At 46.1% G+C, this 17,569-nt stretch overlaps 1 protein-coding gene across 1 annotated transcript; it reads right to left on the bottom strand.

Annotated features, from left to right (window-relative positions):
• Window positions 1–14,503: 14,503 nt before the first annotated feature.
• Window positions 14,504–15,671, bottom strand: LOC130308328 (uncharacterized). The gene is made up of 2 exons (XM_056552242.1): window positions 15,558–15,671; window positions 14,504–15,471 (listed from the first exon to the last, which is right to left on the bottom strand). Exons 1-2 carry the CDS (start codon window positions 15,602–15,604, stop codon window positions 14,898–14,900), a joined length of 621 nt encoding a protein of 206 aa, XP_056408217.1. The 5' UTR covers window positions 15,605–15,671; the 3' UTR covers window positions 14,504–14,897.
• Between the last annotated feature and the right edge of the window lie 1,898 nt (window positions 15,672–17,569).

Raw genomic sequence — 17,569 nt, 5'->3', positions numbered from 1 at the left:
CCCAACCTTTTCCCACCCATTACCTTACCTCCAATTTCCACCACCACTGGGCAATGGTCCGATAGGGTTTTAGCTTTATACTGCACCCTGCTGGTCCAGGTCATTGCATTCTTATCACACAGGCATAAGTCAATTCAGGAAGCGGTGTTATATGAGGTACTAAAACATGAGTACTGTCTTACTCCTGGGTTTAGTTTCCGCCACCCATCAACCCAATTCATCTCTCCACAGTATCTCGCCAATGCTGTTTCGTTCCCCCCTACATTCCTACCTAATTTGTATCTGTCCATACTAGGGTCTATTACATTGTTCAAATCTCCAACTATCCATAATGCCGAATGTGTCTTACTTTCGCTATAGCTCACGAGGTCCCTCAGAACATCCACTCTAAAAGATGGAGGAATATAAACAAAAGCCAAGATGACTGCCCTATCTTCCCATATTCCATAAAGAAATACATATCGACCATACTTATCTACCTTTGCATTCTTAGTCTCGAATGGTACCCTCCTGTGAACATATACTGATACTCCCATGGAGTAGGAAGAGAGTCTGGAGTGGTATTCTTCTTTGGCCCACTTCCTTGGAAGTATCTGCTCATCTCTTGACCTATGGGTCTCAACTAAACATATGATCGCAGGAAGGCACCTCCGAATATAATCGAAGACTGCACACTTTTTAATTCTATCCGACATACCTCGTATGTTCCAGGCTAATAATTTAAGCATAGATATATTTGCCTAAGAGAAAAAAGAAAAGAGAGAAGAAGAAGAGAGAGAAAAAAAAAAAAAAAACACTCTTTTGATCATCCCGTGCCATCCCTCCCTCCTTTCCCTTATCCTTCCCCCCCCCGCACCCCCCCTCTCCCCATAATGCACCGTACTTCTACTATGCACTCCTATCCTAGTGACACCCCAGAGAACCCCCCAACCCCTCCCCCCTCCCCCCCGAGACGTAACATTATTACTCAACTAATACTTCCAACCCCTAATGCCACAGTAGTGCCTTATATTAGATGCCTTATTTATCCATCCAATCTGAGACTTCTTGTGGGGTTCCAAATATTGTTACCTTTCCCTTATGCTCAACCCGGAGTCTCGTTGGAAACAGCAGAGAGAAGGGCACCCCTGCGTTCTTTAGCCGCCTTTTTATCTCCCGAAAGGATGCCCTTTTCCTCTGGGTCTCCCAAGAGAAATCCGGATATAGAAAAATATTCTGTCCATTATACTGTAGGTCCCTCATCTCTCTTGCCCTCCTAAGGATAGTATCCCTGTCCTGGGAGGTATATAACTTAATTAGGATTGTCCTAGGGGGACCCCCCGGAGGGGGAATACGCCTTGGCACTGATGAGCTCGTTCAATCCCAAACATTGGAGTAAGATGCCCTTCCCCTATCCCCTCCTTCAACCACCTACTAAGAAACTGTATGGCAGAGTCCCCCCCCCCTCCACCCCCTCAGGAAACCCCACCACCCCCTCAGGAAACCCCACCATCCTTATATTACAACGTCTGTATCTATCCTCAAGGTCTGTGAGCTTATCTTTAACAGATGTCCTCTCCTTTTTCAAGTCATTAAACTCCTCCTCCAAAACCTTAATCCTATTTTCTGTTTTAGGGGCTTCTTCCTCCAGTCTGGAAATCCTCTCTCTCATTTTAGTCATATCGTGTCTTATCAGAGATACCTCGGTAGATACCACACCTAATTGTTTATTTATCTCCTCAATTGCACAATTAGATTTTTTCACCCCTCCCAAGATCTCCTCCAACATCTGTGTTCCCACAGGGGGCACAGACTGCCCTTCCTCAGTTTCTTCCACCGCCAAGACCGAGTACCTAGAGCCTGTTTTACTAGGGGAGAGATCCTTCTGGGTTCTAGTTTTTATACCCACAGCTGGAGACTTCCATATTTTATCCAATTTACCCATAGCCCCCTTATCTTTTTGTGGCGAGCTACCCCCTGATCTTCTGGGGTTCACCTTAGGGGCCATTTCACCCACTATTTCTCTTCACTTTATATTTGTGGGGTGTATGTATCACTACGGGGATATCACGGACCAACTTAGCAACTTTATACACCATAGGCCCCTCCCACTCGAGAATTTAAATCCCGTTATTTACAGCATACAAAAGTAAGAATTCACAGTCCCATATGGCTCTGGGGAGCGCTTAAAACCTAGGGTATCACACCCTGATCCAGAAATATCCACCACCAAATATAGCATACTAATATGCAACTACGGAATCATTAGCGTATTCACGCTCCCCCTGGTAGACAGTGCAATCACCCCCCAGAGTCACTGATCTTATTGGGTCCAGGGAGGGGTTCAATTTCATGAGAGAGGAATTCTGCTAAGACCAAGTTGTTCAATTTAGTCCATGAGTCCCGGTTTCTCCAAATCGCTAGGAGGAGTGACCAGGCAGAGAGTCAGGCATCCAATATTGTCCATTCCACATGGGGCCAGTGCAAGAGGCTGCTGCTGTTCAGAATATTGCCGGGGTATTAATCAATGGTTTCACCGGCTTCTGCACTGTTAGATATTCATCACATGTAAAGTCTGATCGTTTTACTCAGCTCCACTCTCCATCCACAAGAAAGGGTCTGGGCCAGTCTATTCAAATCCCAGCAAGGAGTAGCGGAGTTCCACACATGCCCCTCAACACCTCCGCGTCTGTCTATTACATTACTTAATTCCTTTAGAACATGGGGGTGAATGCCATCTGGACCTGGTGATTTGTCTATTTTGATTTTTTGTAGGTGGCACTGTACTCCTACTCTCTTTGGCAATGAGTCTTTCTGTCTCTATTTTTGCGGCTTTTATCTGTTTTTTACATATTTCACATTTTTCTCTATAGCTTTTTAATGCTTCTTCACTGCTGTCCTGTTTTAGTAACTGAAATGCTTTATTTTAGTCATTTATTGCCCCCTTAACATTTTTATTCATCCATATTGGTTTTCTTTTATTTCTGACCCTTTTATTCCTATAAAGTATATACATCTTACAGTGAAAATTTAAGATATTTTTTAAAGTCTCCCATTTAGTGTCAGTATTGTTCTTTTTGAGGACAATATCCCATTTTATATTGTTATGGGCTTCTCTGAGTTGATCGAACTTTGCTTTTCGAAAGTTCATTGTTTTTGTGGCCCCTCGAGAGATTCCCTTATTGAAGAACAAGTTATAATGTATTACATTATGATCACTATTTCCTCGGTGTCCATCTACTTGCACATTAATTACTCTGCCAGTTTCAGTACGTTGGTAAATATTAAGTCTAGTAGGGCGCCCCCTCTGGTCAGGCCCTGCACCATTTGGGACAGATAATGGTCTTTAGCTATAGTCAGAAATCTGTTTCCTTTAAAGTCGAAGTCTGCCCAGTTCTCCATGAACCCAAACCCCTCCTTCCTACACCAGCTTCTGAGCCACTTGTTTACCTCCCTTATCTCCCGCAGCCTCTCTGGTACGGCTCGTGGTACAGGTAATATTTCAGAAAATACTACCTTGGAGGTCCTTGCCTTAAGCTTGCAGCCTAAGTCCCTGAAATCATTTTTAAGGACACTCCATCTACCTCTTACTTTGTCATTGGTGCCAATATGTACCATGACTGCTGGGTCTTCTCCAGCCCCACCCAGCAACCTGTCAACCCGATCCGCGATGTGCCGAACTCGAGCGCCAGGAAGACAACACACTGTTCGGCTATCCCGGTCTTTGTGACAGATCACCCTGTCTGTCCCCCTAATAATTGAGTCCCCCACTACCAGTACCTGTCTGGCCTGCCCTGCTCTCCTCCCTCCCTCCTTACTGGAGCAGACACCCCCCTGGCGGTCAGAGGCAGAGTCCTGCTGCAGTACCGCTAGCTCTGAAATGACATCCCCCTCATCTGCCAACTGGGCAAACTTGTTGGGGTGTGCCAGTTCAGGACTAGCCTCCCTGACACTTTTCCCTCTACCCCGTTTTCTAACTGTAACCCAGCTAACTGCCTGACTGTCCTGCCCCTCCGTCCCACTATCCATCCCCACCTCGACCCCAGAGAGTACCTGCTCAGTGAGCAGGAGACTACTCTGCGGGTTGTCAATGCATCTCAGTGTTGCCAGTTGCTCCTCTAGATCCAGGATCTGGGCTTCTAAATGAGCAACTCGCACACATCTCGCACAACAATATGCACCCTCAAACTGTTGTTCAAGGATTGCATACATTGCGCAAGATGCACACTGGACTGCCTTTTCCAACATGGAGGTCATACTAGATTTGGGGATTGCAAAAATTAACAGAAAAGAAAAAAAAATCAAATATTTCAATTTAAACTTCCTGAATTTAAAGTCCCTTAATTTTAAGTCCCCTCACTTTTATACTCACTCACTTGTATGCTTCACACTCTTGTATACAGACAAACAATCGCTAGCTCAACATAGTGTATTTGCTTTATATTTATCACAACCACAACCACCTCTCTTCCACTGCCTGGAAGTGAAACTTTTTTTTTTTTTTTTTCATTTACACATCCAAATTTAACGAAAAGTCGTAAAAGACCTGTGGGGTGTTAAGGCTCACTGGACCCCTTGGTACGTGGCTTGAGGGGTGTAGTTTCCAAAATGGTATGCCATGTGGGGGTTTTCTGCTCTTCTGGCACCATAGGGGCTTCCAAAATGTGACATGCCCCCCAAAAACCATTTCAGCAAAAATTCACTCTCCAAAATCCCATTGTTGCTCCTTCCCTTCTGAGCCCTCTACTGCACCAGCCGAACACTTTACATACACATATGAGGTATTTCCTTACTCTAGAGAAATTGGGTTACTAATTTTGGGGGGCTTTTTCTCCTATTACCCCTTGTAAAAATTCAAAAACTGGGTCTACAAGAACATGCGAGTGTAAAAAATGGAGATTTTGAATTTCCTCCTTCACTTTGCTGCTATTCCTGTGAAACACCTAAAGGGTTAACAAACTTACCCAAATGTCATTTTGGATACTTTGAGGGGTGCAGTTTTTATAATGTGGTCATTTGTGGGGTATTTCTAATATGAAGGCCCTTCAAATCCACTTCAAAACTGAACTGGTCCCTGAAAAATTCCAATTTAGAAAATGTTGTGAAAAATTGGAAAAGTGCTGCTGAACTTTGAAGCCCTCTGATATCTTCTAAAACTTAAAACCTGTCAACTTTATGATGAAAATATAAAGTAGACATATTGTATCTGTGAATCAATATATAATTTATTTGGAATGTCTGTTTTTGTTACAAGCAGAGAGCTTCAAAGTTAGAAAAATGCTACATTTTCAATTTTTTCATCAAATTTGGGAATTTTTCACCAAGAAATGATGCAAGCCTCAACAAAAATTTACCACTAACATGAAGTAGAATATGTCACGAAAAAACAATCTCAGAATCAAAATGAAAAGTAAAAGTATCCCAGAGTTATTAATGCTTAAAATGACAGTGGTCAGATGTGCAAAAATGGCTCGGTCCTTAAGGTGAAAATGGGCTGGTTCCTTAAGGGGTTAAACCCCTCTGGCATTTGACAGATCTTTGGAACAGTGGGCTGTGCAAATGAAAAATTTTCATTTTTCTTTTGGCAGACCACTGCTCAAAAAAATCTATCAGACACCTGTGAGATGTAAATGCTCACTGCACTTCTTATTAGGGGTGTAATTTCCATGATGGGGTCACATGTGGGGGGGTTCACTGTTCTGGCACCATGGAGGCCTAAACGCACATGGCCTTCAATTTCAGCCAGATTCTCTCTCCAAAAGCCCAATGGTGCTCCTTCTCTTCTGAGCCCTGTAGTTCACCCGCAGAGCACTTTACATCCACATAAGGGGTATTTTCTGACTCACAAGAGATGGGGTTACAAATTTCGCTGGGCTTTTTTTCCTATTGCCCCTTGTGAAAATGATAAAATTGGGGTAACAATAGCATTTTAGGGAAAAAAATATACATTTTTTTATTTTCACCTCCAACTTTAACTAAAATTTGTCAAACACCTGTGGGATGTTAAGGCTCACTATACCCCTTATTACTTTACGTGAGGGGTGTAGTTTTCTAAATGGGGGTCAAATATGGGTGTTTTTTATGTTTATGTCAGAACTGCTGTAACTACCAGCCACCCCTGTGCAAATCACCAATTTAGGCCTCAAATGTATATGGTACACTCTGTTTACACTAACATGCTGGTGTAGACCCAAAATTTACCTTTTCTTAAGGGGTAAAAGAAGAGAAAAAAAATTTGTAACCAAAAACTGTTGCCTTGAAATATGAGAGGGCTCCAAAGTGAAAAAGCACCATGTGCATTTGAGGCCTAAATTAGGGATTTGCATCCACCACCAAATTACCCTACAGCAGTGCTTTCCAAATAGGGTGTCTCCAGCTGTTGCACTACTTCCTGTTCAGGGTGTGGTTGTGTGATCGTCAGCTCCAGGAGAACCAGAGAGCAGCAGGATTTTGAGGAGGACAGTGTGGAGGAAGATGGTGGTGGAGAAAGAGAGGACAGTGCTGAGGAAGGTGCTAAAGAGAAGCAAGATGGTGGTGCAGAGGAGAGTGAAATGGAGGAGGACACAACCCAGAGTTCATACATAAATCCTGCTCAGGTAGCCCTGCCTGTAACGTCAGATGACAGCAGTGACGACAGCGGCAGCAGCAATGGGTTAATTGGTGGTGGATTGCTGAAGGCGATTGTGCTCCAAGAGTCACCTACCCATTTTGAGAACTTCTCATTTGGAAATGACTTAGGCCCAGATACTGAGGTGAAGGGCAAGAGGAAGAGGAGAAATAAAAGGAAAAAAGGAGAGGTCACCAGACTTGTTTATTCTTCTCTCCAGCAGTCTGGGCCATCTGAAAAGGTGGTTCACGCTGGTGGGCCCCCCAGTCTGCCCGACCCCGCTTTTGCTGTAAAGCGGGGCCAGAATGGGGGGTACATGGTGGATAAGGTTTCTAAGATGGCTGCAGATGCCAAGGAGCCCGCCTGTCCAGCCGGTAGGGAAGGGCAGGACAGGCTTAAGGTGGGCGACTCCGATGCTGCAGGACCACCCCAGGTGGGCAGGGGGCGTGTCATAGTGCCGGAGCTTGGTGATGTTGCTGTCTGCTCGGGGGGCGGTCCCCCGAGCGATCTGGGCGTAGCAGGGCACTCCTCTGTGAGGGGGGGGGGGGGGGGGAGTGTCCATGCGTCTGGATTGGTAGAAAAGCCCGGGCGGTCGGGTGAGGTGGCTCCTGAAGGTTGCACTGACGCTGTGGGGAATCCCTACACGTCGGCTACTGTAGGAGGGGTGGGGGTGCGTCCGGAGGGACAGCTCCCACCCAGTGTGAAGCAGTTCTCACTGGGAACATCATCGGCGTTGAAGGAAGTGTCATCACTGGAACTGGAAGTAACATCGCCAGAACCGAAAAAGCGGTCATCGGGGGCGGGACCAGCAGCACAAACCCCCGTGGCATACGCAAATAACCCGGCTAGCTCAGGAAAGTTTAGCCAGGATAATAGTGTGAAAGGGAAGAGTGCAAAAGAGTGAAAATTTTGGTGATGGTATGTTGCATGAAAATGTTAGCAGTGTGCAAGAGTGGGGCATTAGAGGTGTACTAGAGAGGGGTGCTAGCGGTGTGCAAGAGAGGGGTGCTAGCGGTGTGCAAGAGAGGGGTGCTAGCGGTGTGCAAGAGAGGGGTGCTAGCGGTGTGCGAGAGAGGGGTGCTAGCGGTGTGCAAGAGAGGGGTGCTAGCGGTGTGCGAGAGAGGGGTGCTAGCGGTGTGCAAGAAAGGGATGCTAGCGGTGTGCGAGAGAGGGGTGCTAGAGGTGTACAAGAGAGGGATGCTATCGGTGTGCAAGAGAAGAGTGCTGGAGGCAGGCAAAGGGATGTCACTGGATCAGTAAAGAGTACTGAGGAAGTATGGGCTGGTTCGGCTGCCCCCCTGGTGGTGACTGCTAGAAGCTATGCCAGCGTCGCTGCCGGGGAATCAAGAGGGTCTCCGTCTCCATCTGGTTCTGGGGGTCACTTGCAGCGGCGCCTCCTGGAGGCTCTGCGTAAGGGTGATAGGTCAATTGAGGTAGAAGGGAGGGGTTCGGTTGACCAATCTTTTTGGATAGGTGCCTTCCAAGAACAGAATGGGGAGGTGATGTAGTCCCTCCCGACTCCCGGGCAGGATAGTAACCGTAGGAATGTGGCCCGTCTGATTTGGAGGGGTAAAGATGCGTGCCCACCCCGGGCAAGGGTGGTTGAGCTCCTCCTTCAGATGGAGTTCAGGGCGAGTGACATCTTTGCCCTGATTCACCCCTATGGTTCTTCTGAGTTCGACATCAGCTTTGTTCGGCCAGAGGGTCTTGAACTTTTCTGGTCGAATTACGAGATGGTGAAGAACGAGCCCGGCTGGCGGGATTTCGCTGTAAAAGCGATATCCCGGCAGAACCAAACCAAGAGAGTGACCGTTTTGACCCGTAACGAGTCGCTCTCTTGCTACGACATCATGACCTGGCTCGGTCGTTATGGGGATGTGACGGACATGCCCAAGAAAAATCTTGATGAGCACGGGATCTGGTCTGGGGCCTGGAGGTTTTCCGTCAAACTTAGGCGTTCAGGGAGCACAGTTGCCCACATCCCATCGGCAGCCTTACTCGGACGTGACAGAATCCAAGTCTTCTACCAGGGGCAGCCTAAAGTCTGCCACAGGTGTGGTAGTCCTACCCATTTTAGCGCAGCCTGCACTGTGCAGGTTTGCGCTTTGTGTGGTGGGGCTGGTCATTTGGCTGCATCCTGTGGGCAGATCCGGTGTCATCTGTGTGGTGTCCTAGGACACCCTTTCAAGCGTTGCCCCAGCGCCTTTTCCCGTTTGGTGGCCGCTCCAGCTGGGGAGAGCTTTAGGGTTGCCCCGGCTGGGGAGGGTACGGGCATGGGTGAAGGAGCAAAAGGGTTAATGAAGAGCAAGAAGGGGCCTGCCAAACTAAGGCGAGAGGAAAACCGCAGAAGGAGCAGGGAGCTGGAGAGTTCTCAGGTGGCGGGGGTAGCTCCTGGCCCTGCTCCTGTCACTAGCCCAGATGTTGCTGAGACCCTGGGGGATGATGTGTTGGATGAGGAGATTAGGAGGATTCGCGAAGAGGAAGGCAAAGAGGCTGATTTTTCTGATTCCTCCCACTATAAAAGTGTGGATGAGGAGGGGAGGGAAAGGCCGAAAAAAGACAAGGGCAAAAAAGTTGTAAAGGGGAAGTCTCAGTCCTCTATTTCAGGTGCTAAAGGCCAGGTCCTAAAAGGAAGCTTACCTGCCCCCCTTCTGATTGACCTATCGAACAGGTACCTTGTCCTTGATACCATCTCCTCCCCCTCATTGGAGGGGGTGGCGAGGATGGGGTGCCTGAGGGATTGGAGCCTCCAGGGGGAACTGGGTCCTGTCCTGTTGAGGCATCTTCCTCGGAGGGCAGGGCTAACTCAGGGCCAGATGGAGATGGGAGCCAGATGGATCAGTCTGAGTCAAAAAAGAGATCTAAAGAAAGTAAGAATGCTCCTTCTTCTTCAGGGGATGAGGCGGTGAAGAAGAAGGGCAAGAAAAAATAATGGGTAAGGCCGTCTAACTCAATTACCCAGGATGGCAGCACTCACCCCATTGACGCTGGCATCTATTAATTGTGCCAGTATAAAGTCTGATACGGCTAGATTCGCAGCCTTTGATTTTCTCGGCCGTGTTGAAGCCGACATTTTCTTTTTACAGGAGAACAGGTTGTCAGATCTAGCCTCTCTGGTGAAAGCCAGAAGAGAGTGGAGGCGCGGCCCCTCCCACTGGTCGCTTGTGGCTGAGCCGTATAGTGGGGTGGCGGTCCTTTTTACCGCTCCGGTCGAATGCAGACGGGTCATTGAGTTAGAAAGGGGGAGGTGCCTGATCTTAGATGTCTTCATGAAGGGACAAGAGCTCCGGCTCATTAACATCTACACCCCACAAACAAAGTGGGGCCGTAAGGATCTCTTTATGAGGATTAAGCCCTTTCTTTTTACTAGCCGGCAAGTGATCTTTGGAGGGGACTTCAATAATGTCACGAGGTCCCAAGATAGGAGAGGTTCCAATGATCGGCTGGCTTATGACTGTGTGGCCCTTAGTAATATAGTCAGGGAAGCTCGCCTAGAGGATGCCCACATCCGGAGCCCCTCAGGCCACGCGGGTTTCACCTTTCATCGAGGTAGCAGCAGGTCTAGGATAGACAGGTTTTATTTAAAGGAGGAATCCGTCTCTTCCGCAGTGTCCGTGGTTGAGGTGGAGTTCTCCGACCACTGTATGATTTTGTTTTCCCTGAATGTTTCAGAGACCCCCCGGATGGGAAAAGGTTATTGGAAGCTGAATTTGTCCCTCCTGGAGGAAACAGAGATAAGACAGTCCTTTGAGGATTTTCTTCAGAGTCAGGTACCTTTACTGGACTTTTGTAGTAGTAAGTCTGAGTGGTGGGAGATATTCAAGAAGCAGGTTGCGGGGTTCTTCCGCCAGCTCTCGAGCCTCAGGTCCCTGAACAGGTATCGCCTGTATCAGGGACTGAGGAGGAAACTCGAGCTTCTCGTCTCAACTGGAGGTAGCCGAGAGGATATCTCCAGAGTGAAGTCCTTGCTGATGATGTGTCAGTACGATAGGCAAGCATCTTTGGTTTTTGAGAGGGATTACGGGAAGTACCGCTCGCCCGACCCTTACAGGAACTGCAAGATGTCAGTGAGTAGTAAAGTAGTCTCAGGACTGATTGATAGTACGGGATCTCTGAATCGGTCCAGATCAGGGATCCTGGAGGTCGTCAGATCCTTCTACTCGCACCTACAGACAGGAAGCTTCTGGCCAAGATACTGTTTAATCGGCTGGTGAAGTTTGCACCCCGGCTCCTTTCGGGGGCTCAGCACTGCTCTGTTCCAGGCCGAAGCATCTTAAGTGCTGTCCTCAGTGTCAGGGAGGCAGTGGAGCGGAGTAGTGCGGGTCTCTGGAAGGGGTACTTACTTTTCCTTGGATCAGGCCAAAGCATTTGATCAAGTGAACCATGACTACCTCTGGTCCGTCCTCCTGAGATATGGCTTACCGTTTACTTTTGTTAATTGGCTTAAGGGCAGAGAGTTTCCCGCTGGTGAACGGGTGGTCTGGCCGCTCTTTGAGGTGGGGTCCGGAGTCCGTCAGGGTTGTCCTTTGAGCCCGCTCTTATATGTATTTGCGATCGATCCCTTCCTTAGGAGGGTAAGTTGCGGACCATTGGCGGGAGTCAGGATGATTCTGGCGGAGCCGGGTGTCGCCCAGAGAGTGGTGGCGTACGCTGATGATGTCACCATTTTCCTCTCCTCGAGAGAGGAGGTCGATGTGGTGATGTCGGAAGTGGACCGCTACTCGGAGGCATCCGGGTCTAAGATCAACCAGGATAAGTGTGAGAGTCTCTGGCTGGGAGGGGGAGACCCCACGTACGATCTCCCGGACACCCTTCCAGGGCCCCAAGAGTCAGCAAAAGTTTTGGGCATCACATTCGGCCAGGATGATTATCCCACCAAAAACTGGGATGGTAAGCTCCAGGATGCCACTCAGAGGGTGGACCAGTGGAAGGGTTGGTCTATGACCCTCAGGGAAAGGGTACACCTGATCAAATCGTACCTGCTCCCCTTGTTTATCTATCTGGGCAGCGTATGTATTTTACCAGAGGCTTACTACACTAGGGTCTGCAGCCTGTTTTTCCAACTGTTATGGGGGAACAGGTTGAACCTAGTCAAGAGGGAGGTTACGTACCGCACGAGGAGACTAGGGGGTTTATCTATGGTAAACCCTGTGGTGTTCTTAACGAACACCTTCTTGAAAGCCAACATTGCAAACCTCTGGTCAGAGAGGGCTCCTCCGTGGGTACTCTCCTGCAGGGAATGGTTTCGGCCTTTCTTCCAGGAATGGGAGACAGGAGGGCAAGTGAAGGACCTCCGTACACCACATGGATATCTTCCGGCTTACGCTACCCCGACTCTGAAGGTGATACGTCGGTGGGGTCTGGGAGTGTGGGAGATCAGGACCCAGTCAAGGCAGTTCCTTGACAAACGGGTTCTGTTGACCCACTTCCAGAAGCCTCTGGCGCTCAGGGACTGCCCAGGTCGGGATCTGAGGGTGGGGTTGCATCTTTTAAATATGAAAAGGATCCCCCAGAAGTTTTGGGACTTGGCCTGGCGCTGCTTTCAGGGGAAGCTATATGTGAGGGACAACCTGAAGTACAGGAACTCTGATGACCGGGGATGTCCCCGAGAAGAGTGCGGGGACACGCTGGAAAGCATGGACCACTTCCTGCTTCATTGTCCCTTTAATATAGGGGTTTACAACAGGGTGGGTGCTTCCATCGGCTGTAGTCAACTTGCCGGCCTTTCCTATCCGGAGTGGGCTTATGGGGCATTCAGGAACCTGGGTGGCCGTGATCGGGGCACTTTATTCTTAGTTAGCTTAGTGGTTAGGTACTACACGTGGAATGCACGGTGCTTAGTATCGACCCAACAGAAAGTCCTCTCCGAGGTGGAGGTATGTAGGAACATCACTGGTGACCTCGGGAAGATCAGGTCTTTGGAGTATGGCAGTCTTGGTACCAGTAGGGCTTCTCTCCTGTGGAGAGGGTTTTCTTTTGATGTACCTTAATTTTGGTTAGGGACAGTATATAGATGTTAGGGTGAGTATAGGGTCAGTTTTATGAAGGGATAGCGATAGGGTTAGAAGTAAGGTTCATAGGGTAAGCATTTTGAAACTTAGTTTTATCAGGATTGCCATCCTTCTTCCTGGTGGTGGGCTATGCATGTCACTCTAGCTTTTTGTTTTGTTTTCTGTAATTTGAATGTAAAGGGCTTGCAGGCAACCAATCTTGGGCCTGGTGGGGGTTTGAAGTACTGTATTACTTTGTTTTTCATATTATTTCTGTGGTTGTAGTGAATTAGTACATTGTTGAGTTAGTTAATAGTGGGGGGGGGGATTAATTTTAAGTTGGGTGGGGGTTGTTGGGGGGAGGGGGTGATGCTTTGGGTCTGACTTGGGTCAGTTTATGGACAATGACTGTTTCAGTAAAAAAAAAATAATAATAAATAAAAAAAACACTGTGATACACGAACTCTGACCATGTCCAGTGGGAGTGGTGTGGGTGATGGGAGAGTTCATAGTGTAGGTTATTTTTCTTTAGGTTTTATTCTTGTTTACATGTATTTCATAAGTATAAATAGTTTTATGTATTTTTGTATAGTGTTATACCTCATTGTTGGGTAAAGGCAGTCGGACCAGCTTTTAGTTGATATTATTGTGTTTATTTTTTTCCCCTTATGGTAATGTATCCATGCATGTGTGTGTTACTATAGTTTAAAGAGAAGGGAAAGGAGAAAGGGGAAAAAATAAATAAATGAAATTTCCAAGTTGGAATTATTTTTAGTTATGGCAATAAGCCCTCTTTTTATTATAATTTTTTTTATTTTTTTTTACTTTATTTTTTTTTTTTTTCGTTGTTATGATATATGTATTGTGAGTATTGGTTGTTGTATGTGTGTAAAATTAATGGTATTTCCAAGATGGAATTATTTTATTTATTTCCTTATTATTTTTATGGCAGTTAGCCCTATTTATTTTTGTTTAATGCATTTTGTGTATGGTATGTGGGGATAAGTTTCCTATTCGGATGTTTTCAGTTAAAACTTAATTAAGGAAAGCTATATTTATGTTTTGTTGGTAATTAATGTGTGTGTGTATGTGTGTTTGGAAGGATAATAGGTAAGAATTAGTGGTATCAGGCAATATTTGTTAGTTGAGTTAAGCTGGGCTGGTTGGTTAGGTAGGTCCTTTTATTCTGTAACAAAGAGTTTATATTTGTTACTTTTTCATCCTTATGTTTCAGCTGATTACGCATTGTATTTGTGTTTTGTAAAAGTTTTATATTTTTCTAATAAAAAGAGTTCCAGCTGTAGCAAAACTCCCAGCATGCCAGGACAGTCAATGGCTATGCCGATGTGCTGGCCCCTGTATCACCCGTCATTATGCACAGAGTAAGTTTTCTCTGTGCAGTGATGACAACAGGGTGCCGCAACCGAGATCATGGGGGTCCTTTGGAGAGGGGATAAGATGTCTTGGTGCGTAGTACCCCTTTAAGAGGGAAAAACATGATATATATATATATATATATATATATATATATAAGAGGACTATATGTGGGCAACGCTAGATATTGCTTCATTATATAGTAACATCCCACATGACAGAGGAGTGGAAGCTGTGTGATCTTTTTTAGTGGAAGATCCCTTGATGCCCATACATCAGAGGAACTTCATTTTGGAGGCCATTAAAGGAGTAGTGCAGTGTTGAAAAACATCCCCTATCCCAAGGATAGGGGATACATTTCAGATTGTGGGGTGTCCGACTGCTGGGGGGCCCCGTGATCTCCTGTACGGGGCCCTGGCTCGCTGGCCAGATAGCGCGTGTTGACTAGTGTTGAGCAGCATAGGCCATATTCGAATTCGCGATATTTTGCGTATATATGGACAAATATTCGTCATATATTCGCTAAATTCGCATATTTGTAATATTCGCGTAATATTTTTGCATATGCGAAAATTTGCATAAATGAAAATGTGCATAAGCAAATTTTCCCATATGCGAAAATTCATATCCCAGTCTCACACAGTAGTATTAGAGCCTTCTTTACACCACACAAGCTGGAAGCAGAGAGGGATGATCACTGTGATGTGTATTGTGAAAAAAAAAAAATAACTATATTCGTAATTTCGAATATATAGTGCTATATTGGCGAATATTCGCGAATTCGCGCATTGCGAATATTTGCGAGCAACACTAGTGTTGACCACCAGACGAAGGGGCAGCCGACACGCCCCCTCAAAAAAAGCGCTATGGCAGAGCCAGAGATATCCAAAGGCAGCGCTGCATCAGTCCCCCAAAAAATGTGAGTTCCTGGATTTAAATATCTATATTCAGGATGGCTGTTCGCAGCTGTTTCTGGAGACGGTCAACAATAACCTCTGCATGGTGGAATAATAGGTCACGATGTTTATCAGGATCAGTAGAAGCATCACCCACTCGATGATTATGATGGGGATTTCACGGATCTCGTCCCAGTCTTCATCATTATGGAATAATTCCTTTAATGTTTCATATCCAAAATAGAAAACTACACAGGCAAAAGTCAGGCCACAGCAGGTGCATCTACTATGGTGGATGACTTTTTTTGCTCCTGGTAATTTATACATCTGGATGGACTGCCCAAGGTAGTATAAGGCTTCACATGTAATGGAAATTATCATGCTGACAAAGTGTATCCTGGGATATTCTTCGGGGGACAATACATGCATAACAGCTATGGAAAAACAGGAGGCCCACACAATGGCCAGCAGGATCCTCTGGATCAGGACCTGATGACCCCTGAACTCTTCAGTATGCATAACCATATACTTATAAATAAGAAAGGTTAGTACCAAAGTGCCAATGGACGTCCCTATGAATCCAATTCTGAATAATATGCTTTCGGGAAAGACATTTCCCACGTCACTGTGAAGGAAAAGAAACCAATGTTATTATGGATATTTCCTCACTCCCAACCCATGAAATAAGAATCATGTGCTTGTTTATCTTACCTGATGCTCATCAGTGGCGAGGCTGCATGGCCGAGGACGACCGTCATGATGTAGCTGGTGGCAAGCCAGGCCGCACACCAAAACGCCAACAGGAGGGGGACGAACCCCAGTCCTTTTAGCTCCATTTCAGACAAGTAGAAGAAGAAGACGCTAATCTCACTATTCTCACTAATCGCACTGGAACTGACTGAAGGCTCGGGCGGCTGTCAGTGGAATGTCAGGCCTCCAGCTGTCTATGACATCACATGTGACATGTCAGAATGACTGCTTGTTTCTTTGAGCTGCCATGATTTAGTATCTGCTATAGACAGAACCTGATGTTTTTACTATGGACCTTACAGACCTCAGAACCCAAGTAATTAGTGCAGGGGCTCCATTTTGATCATCTCATATTTCACATTATTTGAGTTCCAGGGCTCAGATACATTTGCACCCTCTATAGCAGTGGTCTTCAAGCTGTGAACCCCCAACCGCTGCAGAACCACAACTCCCAGCATGCCCAGACAGCAACTTCGCATAAGGAAATAGTCTAATTAAACTTTTCCTATATATAGAATCCCTGAAATCTCCAATCTCTCCTTTTATTGGTTTATGATCTGTGTTACTTATTTGTTAAAAACAATGTTTCTGATTGTCTTCCCCCCACACACTTATGGGCTATCTCTTCAAACGACTATTTGACCTAAAGCGTATAATTGATTTACATAAATAAGCCCCTTTTCATCCAAAAGAGTGAATCTTTAATTTTAAGGAATTCTTTAAGTGCTTTATTCGACCATAATGAAGTAAAGTCAAATCTCCATGTGATTTTAAACATTTTTTAAGTTCCTCCCATACTTAATTATATAGATATGCATGGGTGTAGTGAGTATCCCAGCTTCCAAAATCTCAAAAATATCCTTATAACGACCCATTAGGGTATGTTCACACTACAGTGTGTGAATGGAATCTCCGCTCGCTGAATTCAGTGAGCGAAGATTCAGACTGGCAGCCGGCGGTGGCGGTAGGACCGGGCGGCACTGAGCCGTCACCATTGACAGCTATGCAGTGCTCGCGGACTTCCGTGCAAAGAATGAACATGATCTTTCTTTGGGCGGAACAATTTCAGTGGCGCTGAACGGCTCTCGCGGAAACCCATTCACATTAATGTTAAGTTCACACCGCGGAATTCGGCTCTCGGAATTCCGCCCGTGGAATTCGGCTTGCGGAATTCCGCCCGTGGAATTCCGCGGGAATTCCGTAGTGTGAACATACCCTTAGAGAGAAAAAATAGGACTACATTTTCCCTCCTTCTCATAATAGTCTGCAATTTTAGTGCTAAAAAGTACCTAAAAAAAAAAAAAAGTGCCCAACCCCCATCGTGCTCAGCTAACGTTAAAGAAACATATTTCATTCTCGTGCTTTCCTGCCCCAAAGTAGTGAATTTAATAAAGAAATAAGAGCTTGGAACCATTTTTCTGATATCCATACAGTATAGAAACATAGAATGTGTCGGCAGATAAGAACCAATTGGCCCATTTAGTCTGCCCAATAATCTGAATCCTATCAATAGTCCCTGGCCCTATCTTATATGAAGGATAGCCTTATGCCTATCCCATGCATGTTTAAACTCCTTCACTGTATTTGCAGCGACTAGTGTTGCTCACGAATATTCGCAATTCAAATTTTAATCGCGAATATAGCATATTCGCGAATTTGCGAATATTGCAAATATAGCACTATATATTCATAATTACGAATATTCGCTTTTTTTGCGCATATGTGAAAATTTGTGCGCATATGCGCAAATTTGCGAATATTGAGCCCTCCCTTCATTAATGGTATAGAGAACTGTGACTAGTGCATCAACTCTGTGATTTTTTGCCCAATAAAACCAATAGGCTAATTGTGGTCTATGGGGATCTCACTGCATGTAAGATAAGCAGGACCGTCTCGGCAGTACAGTGGGATGGGAAACCGTCACTGGTTCGAGTCCCAGGGTGGACAGTGTTACAGTGTTGTGGTTAAACTTT

This window comes from Hyla sarda, unplaced genomic scaffold (assembly GCF_029499605.1).
Source record: "Hyla sarda isolate aHylSar1 unplaced genomic scaffold, aHylSar1.hap1 scaffold_1479, whole genome shotgun sequence".
In the NCBI taxonomy this organism is placed as follows: Eukaryota; Metazoa; Chordata; class Amphibia; order Anura; family Hylidae; genus Hyla; species Hyla sarda.
The sequence above is the reverse complement of the archived record's forward strand: the minus strand, read 5'-3'. Positions and strand labels throughout refer to the sequence as shown.

Coding starts and splice junctions, on each gene's coding strand:
- LOC130308328 (XM_056552242.1), bottom strand. CDS start 15,604: ATGACGGTCGTCCTCGGCCATGCAGCCTCGCCACTGATGAGCATCAG. Junction 15,472..15,557: donor TCGCCACTGATGAGCATCAG/GTAAGATAAACA, acceptor TTTCCTTCACAG/TGACGTGGGAAATGTCTTTC.